This window comes from Kazachstania africana, chromosome 11 (assembly GCF_000304475.1).
Source record: "Kazachstania africana CBS 2517 chromosome 11, complete genome".
NCBI classification, from domain to species: Eukaryota; Fungi; Ascomycota; class Saccharomycetes; order Saccharomycetales; family Saccharomycetaceae; genus Kazachstania; species Kazachstania africana.
The window spans coordinates 395980-410246 of record NC_018950.1 but is presented as its reverse complement, the minus strand read 5'-3'; the positions used below and the strand labels follow the sequence as shown (position 1 = coordinate 410246).

The 14267-nt window shown below is 37.5% G+C and overlaps 7 protein-coding genes across 7 annotated transcripts; 5 read left to right on the top strand and 2 right to left on the bottom strand.

Moving 5' to 3' along the window:
- Positions 1 to 137: 137 nt before the first annotated feature.
- On the bottom strand, positions 138 to 866 carry RPL23B (60S ribosomal protein uL14; the record flags this gene model as incomplete). Its single annotated transcript, XM_003959639.1, has 2 exons — positions 138 to 509; positions 825 to 866. 2 exons carry the CDS (start codon positions 864 to 866, stop codon positions 138 to 140), a joined length of 414 nt encoding a protein of 137 aa, XP_003959688.1.
- Positions 867 to 1510: 644 nt separating this feature from the next.
- Positions 1511 to 2392, top strand: SLX8 (SUMO-targeted ubiquitin ligase complex subunit SLX8; the record flags this gene model as incomplete). The annotated part of the gene is made up of 1 exon (XM_003959638.1): positions 1511 to 2392. The coding sequence occupies one exon, from the start codon at positions 1511 to 1513 to the stop codon at positions 2390 to 2392; it is 882 nt and encodes a 293-aa protein (XP_003959687.1).
- Positions 2393 to 2636: 244 nt separating this feature from the next.
- Positions 2637 to 3215, top strand: SPR6 (Spr6p; the record flags this gene model as incomplete). The annotated part of the gene is made up of 1 exon (XM_003959637.1): positions 2637 to 3215. One exon carries the CDS (start codon positions 2637 to 2639, stop codon positions 3213 to 3215), a length of 579 nt encoding a protein of 192 aa, XP_003959686.1.
- Positions 3216 to 3787: 572 nt separating this feature from the next.
- BOI2 (Boi2p) lies at positions 3788 to 6616 on the top strand (the record flags this gene model as incomplete). The annotated part of the gene is made up of 1 exon (XM_003959636.1): positions 3788 to 6616. The coding sequence occupies one exon, from the start codon at positions 3788 to 3790 to the stop codon at positions 6614 to 6616; it is 2829 nt and encodes a 942-aa protein (XP_003959685.1).
- Positions 6617 to 7084: 468 nt separating this feature from the next.
- Positions 7085 to 9079, top strand: TMN3 (Tmn3p; the record flags this gene model as incomplete). The annotated part of the gene is made up of 1 exon (XM_003959635.1): positions 7085 to 9079. The coding sequence occupies one exon, from the start codon at positions 7085 to 7087 to the stop codon at positions 9077 to 9079; it is 1995 nt and encodes a 664-aa protein (XP_003959684.1).
- Positions 9080 to 9242: 163 nt separating this feature from the next.
- LSM4 (U6 snRNA complex subunit LSM4) lies at positions 9243 to 9791 on the bottom strand (the record flags this gene model as incomplete). The annotated part of the gene is made up of 1 exon (XM_003959634.1): positions 9243 to 9791. The coding sequence occupies one exon, from the start codon at positions 9789 to 9791 to the stop codon at positions 9243 to 9245; it is 549 nt and encodes a 182-aa protein (XP_003959683.1).
- Positions 9792 to 11213: 1422 nt separating this feature from the next.
- Positions 11214 to 13910, top strand: SWI4 (SBF complex DNA-binding subunit SWI4; the record flags this gene model as incomplete). The annotated part of the gene is made up of 1 exon (XM_003959633.1): positions 11214 to 13910. The coding sequence occupies one exon, from the start codon at positions 11214 to 11216 to the stop codon at positions 13908 to 13910; it is 2697 nt and encodes an 898-aa protein (XP_003959682.1).
- Positions 13911 to 14267: the final 357 nt, after the last annotated feature.

Below are 14267 nucleotides of genomic sequence, written 5' to 3'. Positions count from 1 at the left end.
TTTTGTACCAATAGTGTAATAATACTAATAATAAATATATAAATTTGTAAACCATTTAAGTTATTACAGAATTTTTATACTTTGTTAATTCTTTAAACTAAATAAAATTTTAATGTATACATATTTTAATGAAGCTCTTAAACAACAACACCAGAGTTAGAAGCAACTCTTGGCCATAAATCGGCACATTCCTTACCGACTGGACCAGTGATGGCGGAACCCTTCATTTCACCCTTTGGGTTAGCAATGACACCGGCGTTGTCTTCAAAGTATAAGTAGACACCGTCCTTTCTTCTCCAAGACTTGGATTGACGGACAACGATAGCTGGCATGACCTTCTTTCTTAATTCTGGCTTACCCTTCTTAACGGTAGCCATAACCATATCACCTAAAGAAGCAGCTGGTAATCTGTTTAATCTAGAACCAGAACCTTTAACAGCAATGATGTATAAGTTTCTAGCACCAGTGTTATCAGCACAATTCATGATGGCACCAGTTGGTAAACCTAACTATTTAAAATCAAAGGGAAATGATGATTTGTTAGTAAAATGTGTTCGTATAGAGAATATCATATTATAATTTCCAGTTTTGCTTATTACTTTCTTTCCTTGGTCCTTTAGTAAACTTGCGATGTCATTCATATAATTCATAGAAAAATCTTTCATGCGCGTTAATATTGATTTCTTCAAACTATTTCAAAATAAGCTCTGCTTCGAGTATTTTCCTGGATCGTTCTTGTCTGACTTCTTGGTGGACCATTGATTATATCTTGAATCCACAAAAACTGGTTCATAATCACTTCATGTATCAGTTATTTTACATACAGAAATTCTGAATTTAGTACCTTGAGCACCGTTACCTGACATTATTGATATATTTCTTTGGGAATTTTCCTAACCTATCTTATTGTGAATAGATTGTAATTATACATATAAATTCAATATAAGTTTCATTCTTTTGCAGAATAATTTTCCAGTGTATCCGTCGGGGCTTAATCCCCATCTCACCATTCTCGTCCCTTCACTGGGATATCCCATCTTCCCCTGCTGGAACGCGCAGCCCGAGCATTCTCTCCTTCTGGAGGTTCGGTGGGAGACTGTGCTGCCAGTAGATTGTCGCCGCGAAAACGGGCAGGTCCTCTAGGCGAAAGAACATCAAACTCTAGTCTGAGATTGGGCGCACAAAAGCGCCAAAAAAATCGAACGACTTTTTGGAAATTTCATTTTCGGAAACTTGAAATTTCTAAAAGTAATGGGTGCAAAATGTACTGCTGCAAAGAGCAGTCAACAAAAAAAAAAGACAAGAATATGCTGGATAAGTGGATCTTCAAGGACAGAAATGATTGATATCATACACAAATATGTACGAAGTGTAAGATACACCAAAGAAGGGCCAGATAACGACAGTACGTTTATACAAAGGTTGAATCGTGGTAGTTATTTGTACAGTTCAGGGAAGGTTTCTTTAAACGTTTTTAGTAAGCGTTTATTAAAGGTTAGAGAGACATACAATGACTGATACCCCTCCACATGTGAACAGTGATACAGATTCTCCTATTGAAGTGGAACGTCACAAGAGAAGAAGGGTAGACGTCTCAGATTCCTTACATGCACAGTCAAGGGACCCGAGGGTGGTACCTACGACGGCCACCCCGCTTGTACGTGATGAGGATTCAAACGATGAGGAAAACTACACAATAACCAATGTTTCTTCTTCTATAGCTGACGGAAATAATGAAACAAGCTCTGAAAATGAATCTGATGAGTCTATTGAAGTGTTAGGAGAAAGAACTGCCGATGTTTCAGATGATGACTTTGGATCAAACAATGCCCTCGAATGTAATAATGATGAAGGAAACGAACCACGACATACTCCCATTAACTTTGACGAGCTAGAGGAATTTTTCCAACCCGAAGCTTCAGGTCCCATAAATGCTGACGTTGCTGACACAATACGAAGTAGCACTGAGGGCAGCGTAACAGATATTGCCCCTACACATTCAATTAGTCTTGATGTCAATGAAGTGGAACAAAGTATTGGACCAAGTTCTGAACAAGAAGAAACTATAGGCCCCATTGATTTGGATGCAGAAGCTGCGGAACAGCAAGTAATAGAGATTCCTGATGAGGAAGTCATGAGTAACAAAGAATCCTCAGAAACCCCTATAATGTACAAAGCCGCCAGGGATTACAGATGTCCTATTTGTTTCGACCCTCCAGAAGTTGCAATGATGACTCCATGTGGCCACGTGTTCTGCTGTGACTGTTTATTCCAAATGGTCAACAGTTCAAGAACTTATAGAAAACTTGGTCATTGTGCATTGTGCAGGAAAGATGTAAGACTTCATGATATCAGAATGCTGATACTGAAGAAGAAAAGAATAAAAAAGTAAGCTAACTTTGCTTCAACTAATAGCTAATTCGTTTTTTGCGACAAGTATATCCTTTGTCAATTTTCTCGAAAAAACGTCACAAAGCCCCATTACTGAGGTAATAAGCAATTGATAAAAAAACACACTGTGGCTAAAATAATACTATCTCCCATTGAACAAAGAAGAAACATAGCTTGTTGATATAATAAAAGGTAGAAGAGGAGTTGGCACGAAAGTTAACTTATATGCATTATAACAAAGAAAGATGTCTGTTCTTCCTTGGTTCCTTGCTGAACTTAGTAAGTCCCCCTTCTTTCTGAATCCGATTGTCCATGCAGATACTGGTGTTCCGATGGTTTCTATACCACAGTATCAATTTAATGACAATCAATGGTCACAGCAACAGGACATACGAACCGGGCCAAAATATGGTCAAAGAGGAAATCTACAGGCCCATATTAATAAAGAAATTGGTAAAAGGCGACGAAGAAGAATTGGATACTCTGCCCAAACTTACGAGAATAAGAAAACTCATGTTTGGATATTTTATGAACGACAAAGAAAATCTCGAAGACCGAGAACTTTTGATGATAATGGACAATTCATTTATGTTAGACATGGTTTATTTGCGGGAATTCCAGATTTGAGACAAAATTACTGTGAATTTTCAATGCATCGAAATAATACGAGATTGGCCTCCATCAAAGGGTGCCATTGTCAGACATCTACTATTTTCCCTACAAAGTTTAATCGTGATTACGAGAACTTGGTATCAAATGTCAGATCGTGTGCCCTAAAAATGGCTGAACGCGAAATGAACTATGTGACTGAACATGATAAATGAGAGACACTTTTCAAAATGATACATATATTCCCGCTATATAGTGCTTTTTTGTAGTACAGTAAAAAGAAAAAGATACTAAACGTAATATGCTCATTCCTTCAACGTCACAAGATTTTTAATAATCAATATAGTAACTCATTTGTACGGAACATTCTCCATAAGATAACTCGACATGCACCAGGATACCCTCACCTCAAGACACTTGACACTCAACATAGCCACCCACTCGAATCCAAACTCATCTGGTCTACTACTAGAATGGCTGGCACTAACAGAGCTGAGAATTAGCAGATGACTTCGCTGTCAGTTTCCATTAACGAGCAATGCTCTACTTGACGGTTCGGCGCAATACATTGAAGGATCACTGCCGTGAGAAAAAGAAAAAAAGACCAAAGAGTAAACCAAATACCGAAGGTAAAGAAAAAAAAACAAGACGAATCCGTTAGCTGTTCAAGTTAATAGTTGATTACCCAACATTAGGAAAAAGTGAATAAACCAAGCTAGTAGGATATTACGATTAGTTAGTTCATTGATTTTTTTTTTCTTTAGCTGAGAATTAGAAGTCATTAACCATGAGTGAAAAACTAACTTCAATGCTATCTAAGTTAGACACTAACTTGGCCCCTCCCACTGATCGTTCAGGGGACTCCCAACTAAGCTCAACAAGCTCTGATGCCCCAAAGATTTTTCCAATGTATATCTGTATAAATGAATATTTCAAAAGAATGGAGGATGAATTAGACATGAGGCCTGGCGATAAGATTCAGGTTTTGACCGATGATGAGGAATATAACGATGGCTGGTACTTTGGCCGTAATTTAAGGACCAAAGAGGAGGGTTTATACCCAGTCGTTTTTACGCAGGTTATCAGTACGGAGAGAAAGCCTACTCTTATGAGGGCGAAGTCCTCAAAGAGAGTTTACAGTCCTCTTGGAATGGAGGCGGGAAACTTGTCGTCATACTCAGTTGATGCCCCATCCAGCGAACTCCCCACCCCACAACCTTTGGAAACAGCAGCTTCCATATCGTTTGAAGGTAAAAATCCTTTAGAAAGAATCATCTCAGTAAAAAATACAATGCATGATATTGACAAAGCCCTAGAAGAATTCAAGTTCGAAAGTAATGAATCCATCGGTCATAAAGAAGGCTACACTTCTGATGATGCTGCACATGATACAAATTTATCATCTACTACTGGTTTAGATGTTACAGCCAATAATAGATCTGACGTCACGATAAATTCTTCTAGTAAAATGAGTGCAGGTGATCTAAATCCAGTGTACGTGGAAGATTGGAGCCCTGAACAGGTAACTACTTATTTTTTAAATTGTGGATTCGATTCACATTCTGCATCCAAGTTCAGACTACATAAAATTTCAGGGAAGATTTTATTGGAATTAGAATTGTCCCACTTAAAGGAATTAGATGTTACTTCATTTGGTACAAGGTTTGAAATGTTCAAAGAAATTGAAAGTCTGAAGGAGCTTGCAGTATCAACAACCGGCATACAAAACAGATCTAGTGTATTAATGCCACCGGCACATTTAAACGAACCTTCCTATAAGCAACATGCCAGGAAAAAATCCCAAAGCATGGATGATTTGCCACTTCAGAAACCAAGTGAAACTGAAAGAATAATAAGGCAAAGACCAACGTCTTTGCTAATAAATGGAAAAGCTGCAAGAAAGTTCGGCGACCAACAGTTGGAATCGCCCTTAGAGAAAAGTGAAATTAACTATGATATGTTTGCTTCCCCTAGACAGGCTCCAAAGCCACCTGCATACCCAAGCCCTGTACAACCACCCAAATCCCCTATGTTCGGCGGTAGTGAACGTTTTTCTAGCGCCATAAAGAATTTAACACCAGATTCAGATTCAGATTCAGATGATACTTCTTTTAAAAATCTGGCCCCAAATAGGAAAAGTTTTAATGATAAGGCGAATAATCGAGATTCGATTCTTCATAGTGGCCATACTAATAGTGCTGAAAATGCTTCCTACCATACTGCCAATGATTCAGATAACGATGCCGAGCAAGATAGACCCACATCAAGTATATATGCAAGCAGCTCAATACAGGAATCAACAGATCATTATGCAAGTAATAATTTAGAAGTAGCTGAAGGAAAAGAGCCTAAGAGAAGCTCCTCGATGCTATCTTATTTCTCAAAAACTAATGATAAGACAAGTACCGATCAAAAAGTGACGACAACCAACTCAGTCAGTAAGAAAAAGAAGAGTTCGTTCATTACAAGTCCGTTTAGAAGAGAATTCACTGAGAATGCAGTACGTTCTACGCCGAAGACTGCTAAACATGATGGAACATCTACTACTCCAAGGCATTTAAAGAATAAGAAAAAAAGTGATAAGCAAGATAACTCCAAAAGAAGATCTGTCAGTGCTAAAGATCCACAACAAGTTGATTTAGCAAAGAAAATACTTGAAGAAGATAAAAGTAAACGTTCTGTTAGTGAAGCTGTTAAAGATAAGACTTTACGCGCCATGACTACAAGACAACCTTTAAGAAAGCAACAAACTTCGGCTTTTATGGAGGGAATAAGACACATTTCTGTAAAAGATGCCATGAAAACTGCCGATTACTCCGGTTGGATGAGTAAGAAAGGTGGTAACCCAATGAGTTCTTGGAAGACAAGGTTCTTTACGTTACATGGTACTAGACTATCGTATTTTGCAAACACTACAGATACAAGAGAACGTGGTTTAATCGATATCACTGCCCATAGGGTGGTGCCAGCCAAGGAAGATGATAAATTAGTGTCATTATATGCCGCAAGTACAGGTAAAGGTCGTTATTGTTTCAAATTGATCCCACCTCAACCTGGCTCAAGGAAAGGGTTGACGTTCACGCAACCTCGTGTTCATTATTTTGCTGTTGATACCAAAGACGAGATGAGAGGATGGATGGCAACTTTGATAAAGACCACCATTGATATTGATACCACTGTACCTGTGATCAGTTCATACACAACGCCAACCGTCTCTCTAAGTAGAGCAAAGGAGATGCTAGTAGAAGCTCGAGAGGAAAATAAGAAGAGAGAGGAACAACGGCTTCTAGAGGCACATGACGAAGATATGTTCCTTTGGGACGAGGGACAAAAGAAGAAAAAAACTGCTACAGATCGCGAACATAGTGAAGATGACCATCAAAGTAGTACAGGCCAGTCATCCCTTGTGGAAGGTACTTCCAATGTCAATACTACACTAACTACCAGCTCAACTACAGGAAGCAATGGGTTTTCAAGCCCATATTTGTTAGCTTCAGGTATTCTCTCACCTGGAGTAGCCCGTCATAATAGCAGTCGAGTAGGAGAGAAGTCGAAGAAATTAGGAAAAGATGATCATCTAGGCCCAGACCTAAAATACACTGGAGAAAAGATATAGAATGATTTCATAGACCTCTGGATCGCAGCAATACAGAACATACTTTTAGTCTCCAGAAATAAGTAAGCAATATACATATAAGCAAGTTGTAATAGTAATATAAATAAAATGTATTCATAGTTTTTTTTCATGATAGATGCATGATTAAATATAGCATGATTACGAGACGACGCTTTTTGAAAAAAAATAGCAGTCGATGGAAGGGAACATAAAGAATCAGATTTTTTTTTTTCAATGATTCGAAGCTGTCAAAAAAATAGTCTTCTATAAGTAGGTAAAACATCTCAACTTATAGAATACCTTGTTCAAATAGAAACCGCTGTTGATACTCGCTTTGCAATTTTATACATAGTGATTATTTAAATATTAATTGCCAGGGATTACTCAGCCAAATTTACTATTAGCGGAGTTTATTAAATAAAAATTTGTACCATAACATTTTCATGCCTCTAGATATAGCGAACTGATATGAGATTGAGACCTACAACTTTCATTATATTCTTTTTACTGATTGTGACGATTTCCACAATAATATATGGCCACATACCGATAATACAACGACACGATGCTAACCGGCTAACTCCAAATATATATAGAAAAGGCGACGATGTCGAATTGATCGTCAATAAAATCGAATCAGATCTTACAAAACTCCCGTATGGATATTATGATCTGCCGTTCATTTGCCCTCCAACAAACCAAAGAAAACCACTGCATATGTCTCTAACTGAAATTTTGCGTGGTGATCGTAAGTGGCAAAGTGATTATAGTCTAACTTTCGGTAAGGATAATGATTGTGCCGTATTATGTGCACGAAAAACAACGCCAGAAGGCATCCAGAAAGCTATAAATTTGGTTAAGAAAGACTATATTGTACAATGGTCCATTGACAATGATTTACCTGCCTCTACGACGTTCATCTCGACCTCTGAAAACAGAAAATACTACATTCCAGGGTTTTCCCTAGGGTTTGTTGATCCAGACACTGAGACGGCATATCTTAATAACCATGTCATGCTTGTTATTAGATATCATGCCATTGATGACGAACATTTCACAATAGTAGGTTTAGAAGTTTATCCAAAATCTGTTTCAGATTATCATTGCCCTGGTGCTTCAAGAAACTACGAACAATTTGAGCTAGTTGCTAATGATGATGAGGAAGTTACATACATCCCATTCACTTACTCAGTGTATTGGAGAGAAGAATTTGATGTAGAATGGAAAGATCGGTACAGTTTTTTCTCAAATAGTGGCGAACTCTCAAAAGAAATAACAGATAAATTTCGTTGGATTTTGCTTGCAAATTCAAGTGGACTGGCCCTCTTTATATCGATGATCGTAAGTGTCATTTTTCTCAGAATCTCCAAGAAGAATAAGAATGAAAACAGTGCAATTGAGTCGAAAAAGGGCTCCATGGACGTTATCGCAAGAAAATGGCTCCGTAATGATAGAACCATTCATTTCAATTTTTTAATTGTGCTTGTTTCTTTTGGTGTCCATTTTGCTTTTACTTTGCTAGGATCTTTAGCTATTTCATGTTCACTACAAAAATTCGACAATATAAGAAATTCAGTGCTAACTTTGGTGCTATTATTTTTTGTTTTAGGTGGATTTATGGCTTCCTTCGTGGGTACTTGTTTGATAATGCAAAAAAATAAAACCATGTACAAAGGTTCACTGAAAAGGTTACATTACAGTCCACTTTTTGCCATGTGCTGTGGTTCATTATTACCGGCAGTCATTATGATAATAACGATATTTTTGAACAACATTGTATGGGCACATGGTTCTTCGCGTGCTTTACCATTAAAAACGATTTTGTTCCTCATTTCAATCTATTTTATAGTTTGCATTCCCTTAAGTTTACTAGGTGGCTCATATGCATCTGATATATGCCAAAAAAGGACCTTACGAGCATTCTCATCTCCTGCACAGCAAAAATTGGCAGTCACTAACAGCAATTTAGCTAGAACAATCAAATCAATCTTTGATGATCCATTTTCCGGGCTATTAGCCTCCATTGGTGGATTGTTTCCATTTTTCATAATATATGTTGAGTTACAACATGTTTACAAATTTGTCTGGCTTGAAAAAGCATCATTTTACTATCTTCGCTGGTTTCTGTTTGCTAACATTATAATACTATGTATTGTTGTTGTTGAAATTGCCATAATTTCAGCTTACATTATGATGCATTCATCTAGATCCAGCCTAGAAAATTCATGGAGATGGAGATCATTCCAAATATCCAGTAGTTGTGCATGGTATATGGAGCTTTACTCATTATACTATATCTTTTACGTTTTAAACACGACAGGATTTTCTTCAATCCTTCTCTCAGTTTGTTCCAGTGCTCTATTCAATGGACTGTGCGGTTGTGCGTTAGGATCGATAGGATATCTAGCGACTTGCTGGTTTGTTGGGAGGGTGTATAAATTGGGCAACTTTAATAGACAATGAATAATATACCCACATTTAATAAATTATAAATTTTTTCTCTTGCATGTCATGAATATAACAAAACAAAGGATTATAGAACAAAAGACATCGTAGCTTTCATGTAGATATATATAAAATATATAAAATCGAATGATTATCTAAGCCTGATAATGCTTGTTTTTTCTTAAAATTCAATGCTTTGACCTGGGGATTTACCTGCCAGGTCACCCAAATTGACGTCTGGATTATGTTGTACATAACCACCAAGACCATTATTGCTACGTCTCATTTGATTATTTTGATTGAATCCGCGACGGACGTTATTACTTGCATTGTTGTAACCCCTTCTATTATTCATATTATTACCCGTAGTTCCATAAGTATTTCTTCTATTATTTTGGTTATTGCTCATGTAATTCCTGTTATTGTAGTTTCTGTGAGTTTTATTACCACCGGTATTCATATTACTATTAATTTGTTGTTTAACGTTATTGATAATATCATCTTGTAATTTGATGTATTTGATGTATATACCTTTCAGGTAGATCTCTGAAGACTTGACAACCTCAAGTTGAGGGGATCCATCGGTATTTTTATATTCACTGATGTTACGGAGAGTTAGGTTCATCCAGTTATCAACGTTAGTTAGCTCACCTTCAATTATTTCACCGCTCTTCAATTCAACACGCATTTGTTGGCCTTTCGCATTTGTTAACAGGTACAAAGGCAACATGACTCAAGTTTACCAGTTATTATTCAGTTAATTAACACAAACGGTATGCTTTCCAATTAATTTAACCAACTTTGCTGTCAACACTCTGTTATTCAAGAATCCATTACATTCATGTAAAGATTACCATGTCTGCTTCGGGTTAATTTCAACGACCATATATCATATAATACGACGCAATGGGCAGAATCCAAACGCATAACCAGATATAAATATTGCTTTAATTAGCTCTGATTTCTACTACGAGGCTCACTTACCGATGGTTGGCAATTGAATGGGACAGTGACTTTTCAATGCGACTTCAACGAGTCTCATATCGCAATTTGCGCAGTAACGATTCAAGCTGTGTGATCCGAGTCGAAATGAAAAGATGCCGTCGACGTTATGCCATCTCCGTGGGTCTTGAAGGATGACTGTAGCCATCGGAGGGTTGTTGACCAATTTGTCCTGGAGGATAGTCGCGTGACTCAGCAATTGTGCGAAGGGCTCTTCTAGATAGCAGTCCAACGCATGCAACAAGTGTACAAATCCACGCAGGCAATGGGAAGTCTATGCTTTCAAGCAAGCCACACACACACACACACACACATATATATATATCTATATATATAGGAAGCTTACGTATTCGAGAAACTTGCAGATTGATTGTACTCAGAACCAGCCGGTTCTATCAAGAGCTAGCTCGAGTATGCAGCCCCCGCTAAATGTAGAGGCCAGTAATGAGCACACAAACATTGTATATGATAAACTTGTGGTACCTAGTGAGGGATCAACCTGACGACCGTTGTTTAGCACGGTTATAAAACGTAACATACTCAGATGACATAAAATCCCAACTCCGCTCTTTGCAAATCTTGCACACAATCTCCCTTCTTACAACCCATTCAAAACGGTCCCAACGCTGGCAACAAGCACTCTCAGCCCTGTGCCATCAACCGCATGCTGAAACTAAGCCTCTCACTCTCAAGCTGTGTTGTCAATCTTTGTCGATGCCACTGCATGAGCTGACGCGTAAAGCCTTTCTGGCACGGGAAACTTATCAAGAAAGGCGTATTTGCCTAATGAAGTATAGGAGATTAAGAACACCGAATTTCGAATATCAAAGCAAGGAATCCCAACCGGACCAAAACAATCTGTTTCTTTGCAGCCCATCATATTCTGCAGAACAGTTATAATAATTTTTCATACAGATTCACTATAATACAAGAATACACACCTTCTGAACGACGTGTAAGGGTAAATTCATTTGTTTTATCGAGGAACATTTATCAAATTTATAGGAATAAGATCCATTTACTCTGAGACGATTGTAGGTTTGTACATACATAAATGAGTAAAAAGAAGGAGGCCAATCTTTCAATGGCCAATTACAACATTACTGGTATTTCGCAACCCTTTTTAATGACAAATGCTGTTAGTAACACTATGGTGAATTTAACCCCAGATTCTCATCCAATTATCGAAATTGCAACATATTCAGATACCGACGTATATGAGTGTTACATACGTGGGTTTGAGTCTCGTGTAGTTATGAGGAGAACAAGGGATGATTGGGTAAATATCACCCAAGTATTCAAGATAGCTCAGTTCTCTAAGACACAGAGAACTAAATTGCTAGAGAAGGAATCAATGAACATTCAACATGAGAAGGTACAAGGTGGCTACGGTAGATTTCAAGGTACATGGGTACCGTTAGACGCAGCAAGGGATATTGCTGCAAAATATTCAATTCAGGACCCCGTCGCAACAGTACTACTCAATTTTCAGCCGAATCCCACAAATCCTCCTCCAAGAAGGACAAAAAATAGTATACTAAGGAAAACTTCCCCAGGTACTCTAATTACATCTCCTTCCAGCTACAATAAAACTCCTAGAAAGAAAAATAATTCAGTGAGTACTAGTGGGAATGTCAATTCTACCACGAATGTCAGGAAAAATAAGAGATCTAACTCTTTTCAAAATAATCCAAGTCCCCTGCACAATATGATTTATCAAACTCCCCAGCAATTCCAAATACAAAATACGGGATCCAACGATATCGGCACCATAAAGAAGTTCAATGAACAACTAATTGATACATTACCTAGCGTTAATGAGAATTCCAGTGTTCAAAATTTCAAGTCTTCACAAAATGGTTTACATATAAAACCAAGTAGTCTATACGCTACCACTCAAAAACCTCTGCAGTTTTATTCTGTTCCTACTCCAGCAAATAGCAATACTATGAAGGAGTTTCACCAACTATCTGAGAAAAAAGATGACTCTATACCGAATCCACATTTAAATGGAGCAGCTTCTGTAGTCACTAGTAAGCAACATAGGAAATATAATAGGAAAAGAGCGACAAATCATGTAAATAGATCTATCCACGAACAAGCTACTACCAATACGAATGATAATAATACCAGGAACATGCAAACATTGGATGAAAATGAATACAAACAGGCGATACTGCAAGTACTTGCCACTGAAGAAATATCTGAGGAGACCAAAGAAGCACTGGAGGGCCTGAAACGTCTGCCACCAGGACTGGACATAAACTTCCTTGTCGATGACCAAGACCATACATCTCTTCATTGGGCAGCTGCTATGGCAAATCGCCCCTTAGTGAAACTTTTAATATCATTGAATGCTAATGCTCTTCAATGCAACTCCTTGGGGTTCAACTGTGTAACAAAAGCTGTATTCTATAACAACTGTTATAAGCAATCTGCGTTTTCCGACATACTTTCTATGTTAAAGATTTGTCTGGTGACACCTGATAGAAATGGACGTCTTCCATTACATTATTTAGTTGAACTGAGTGTTAACAAGTCGAAAGATCCGGAAATTATTAATTCATATATCGACATGATTATCCATAGTATTGGTAACGAAGATTATGAATTACTGGAAATGTGCTTAAATTATCAAGATAATACAGGTAATACTGTGCTACATTTGGCTGCACTAAATTTGAATCTGGGATTATTTAATAAACTGTGTTCCCTAGGTTCATTGACTAATATTTTAAATATCGACAACGAAACACCAGCTACCATTTTGAGTAGATACAATCTGGTTCCACCAACAGCAACGGCTATAATTTCGCCAATGGAATTTACCCAACCTCTACCTGGGACGTCTTTCAAAACGGAAGCGGATGATGATCAGTTCAGTAATAAAGCAACTAGCCTAGACGACGGCGATAGAATGAATAAATCTAACCGTCCAACTAATGAGAACAACTCGAGAGAATTGATACATAGTGATTCCACAAATCTAAATAGTATGCTAGAAGACATTTCTTCTCTAGATTCTTTGGTGACTTCATCAGTAATAAGGGATCCGAAAGCAACCGATGGAACAATCTTTAATCAATCTCCTATGCTGTACAAGGAAAGACCTGCGAAGGCAGCTTTCGCAAAGGTTAAGCAGTCGTCATTAAACCACTCAATTTCCCTTGACGATGCTATAGAACCATTAACACCAATAAAAGTTGCTAGTGATAAGAAAAATGGTCGTGTAAGGAAGGGAGGTGAAAGGAAAGGAAGCGTTTTGATCGAAATCACAGGAAAATTACTTCAAGCTACTAACAAATTAACATCTACCATAGACTCCAACGTAATTCTACTGACTTCGGATATAGGGAAGTTAGAATCAAGAATACGAGAAACTGACACGGTTATTAAGTCTGCTGCAAAACGAAAAGATGATTTACTGTCATCTTTCAAGAAACAGGATGGGAAACTCAATGACGTAAACGAAATAAAGAAGGAAAACGAAGATTTAGAAAAGCTGCTTGCTAATACAAAACAGTCTTTCGCCCAATGCATTGAAAAATCGCAAGCATTAAGTTTGGCTACGCTTGTTCAAGATGAGGAATCTAAAGTGGAGGATTTGTCAAAGCCAACTTCATCTGAGAGTACATTCGACAAAGAGGAGATGTACAAACTTTTCACAGAGTTAACAGTGCTACAATTAAAAAGACGTCACTTAATAAGCAAAGTAAGTAATAAAAGAGGCTCCTTAAACACATCGGAGAAAATCAACAAATACAAAACTCTAATAGGGTTTTCATCCGAGGACAGTGAGTCCATGCTAGATGACCTCGAAAAGGATTTAATGGTAGCGTCGCAGTAAGATATCTAGATTGTATCTATTCACCAACCGGTATATATATATATATATAACTGTAATAATATTATCCATTCAGTCTCCACAGAGGCTATGCCTTCCCACGAATTCTGAAGTTACCCTCATAACCGTCTCGTGTTTGAACTTTTCAGCTTTTTTTTTTTTCTTGGAATTTGAAAAATTCATGCGATGAGCTTGAAAAAAAAAAAACTGTTAAAATTTTTCTGATTAGGCCTATTTCTGTTTTGATTTGCACCATCTTAATAGATATTTTGCTTTTGAAAGCTCGTTAAAAGTACATTAGTCCGTTTATTTCATTGAAGTTAGATCCTGATCAGGTCCTCTCTTTTTTTATAAACCTTT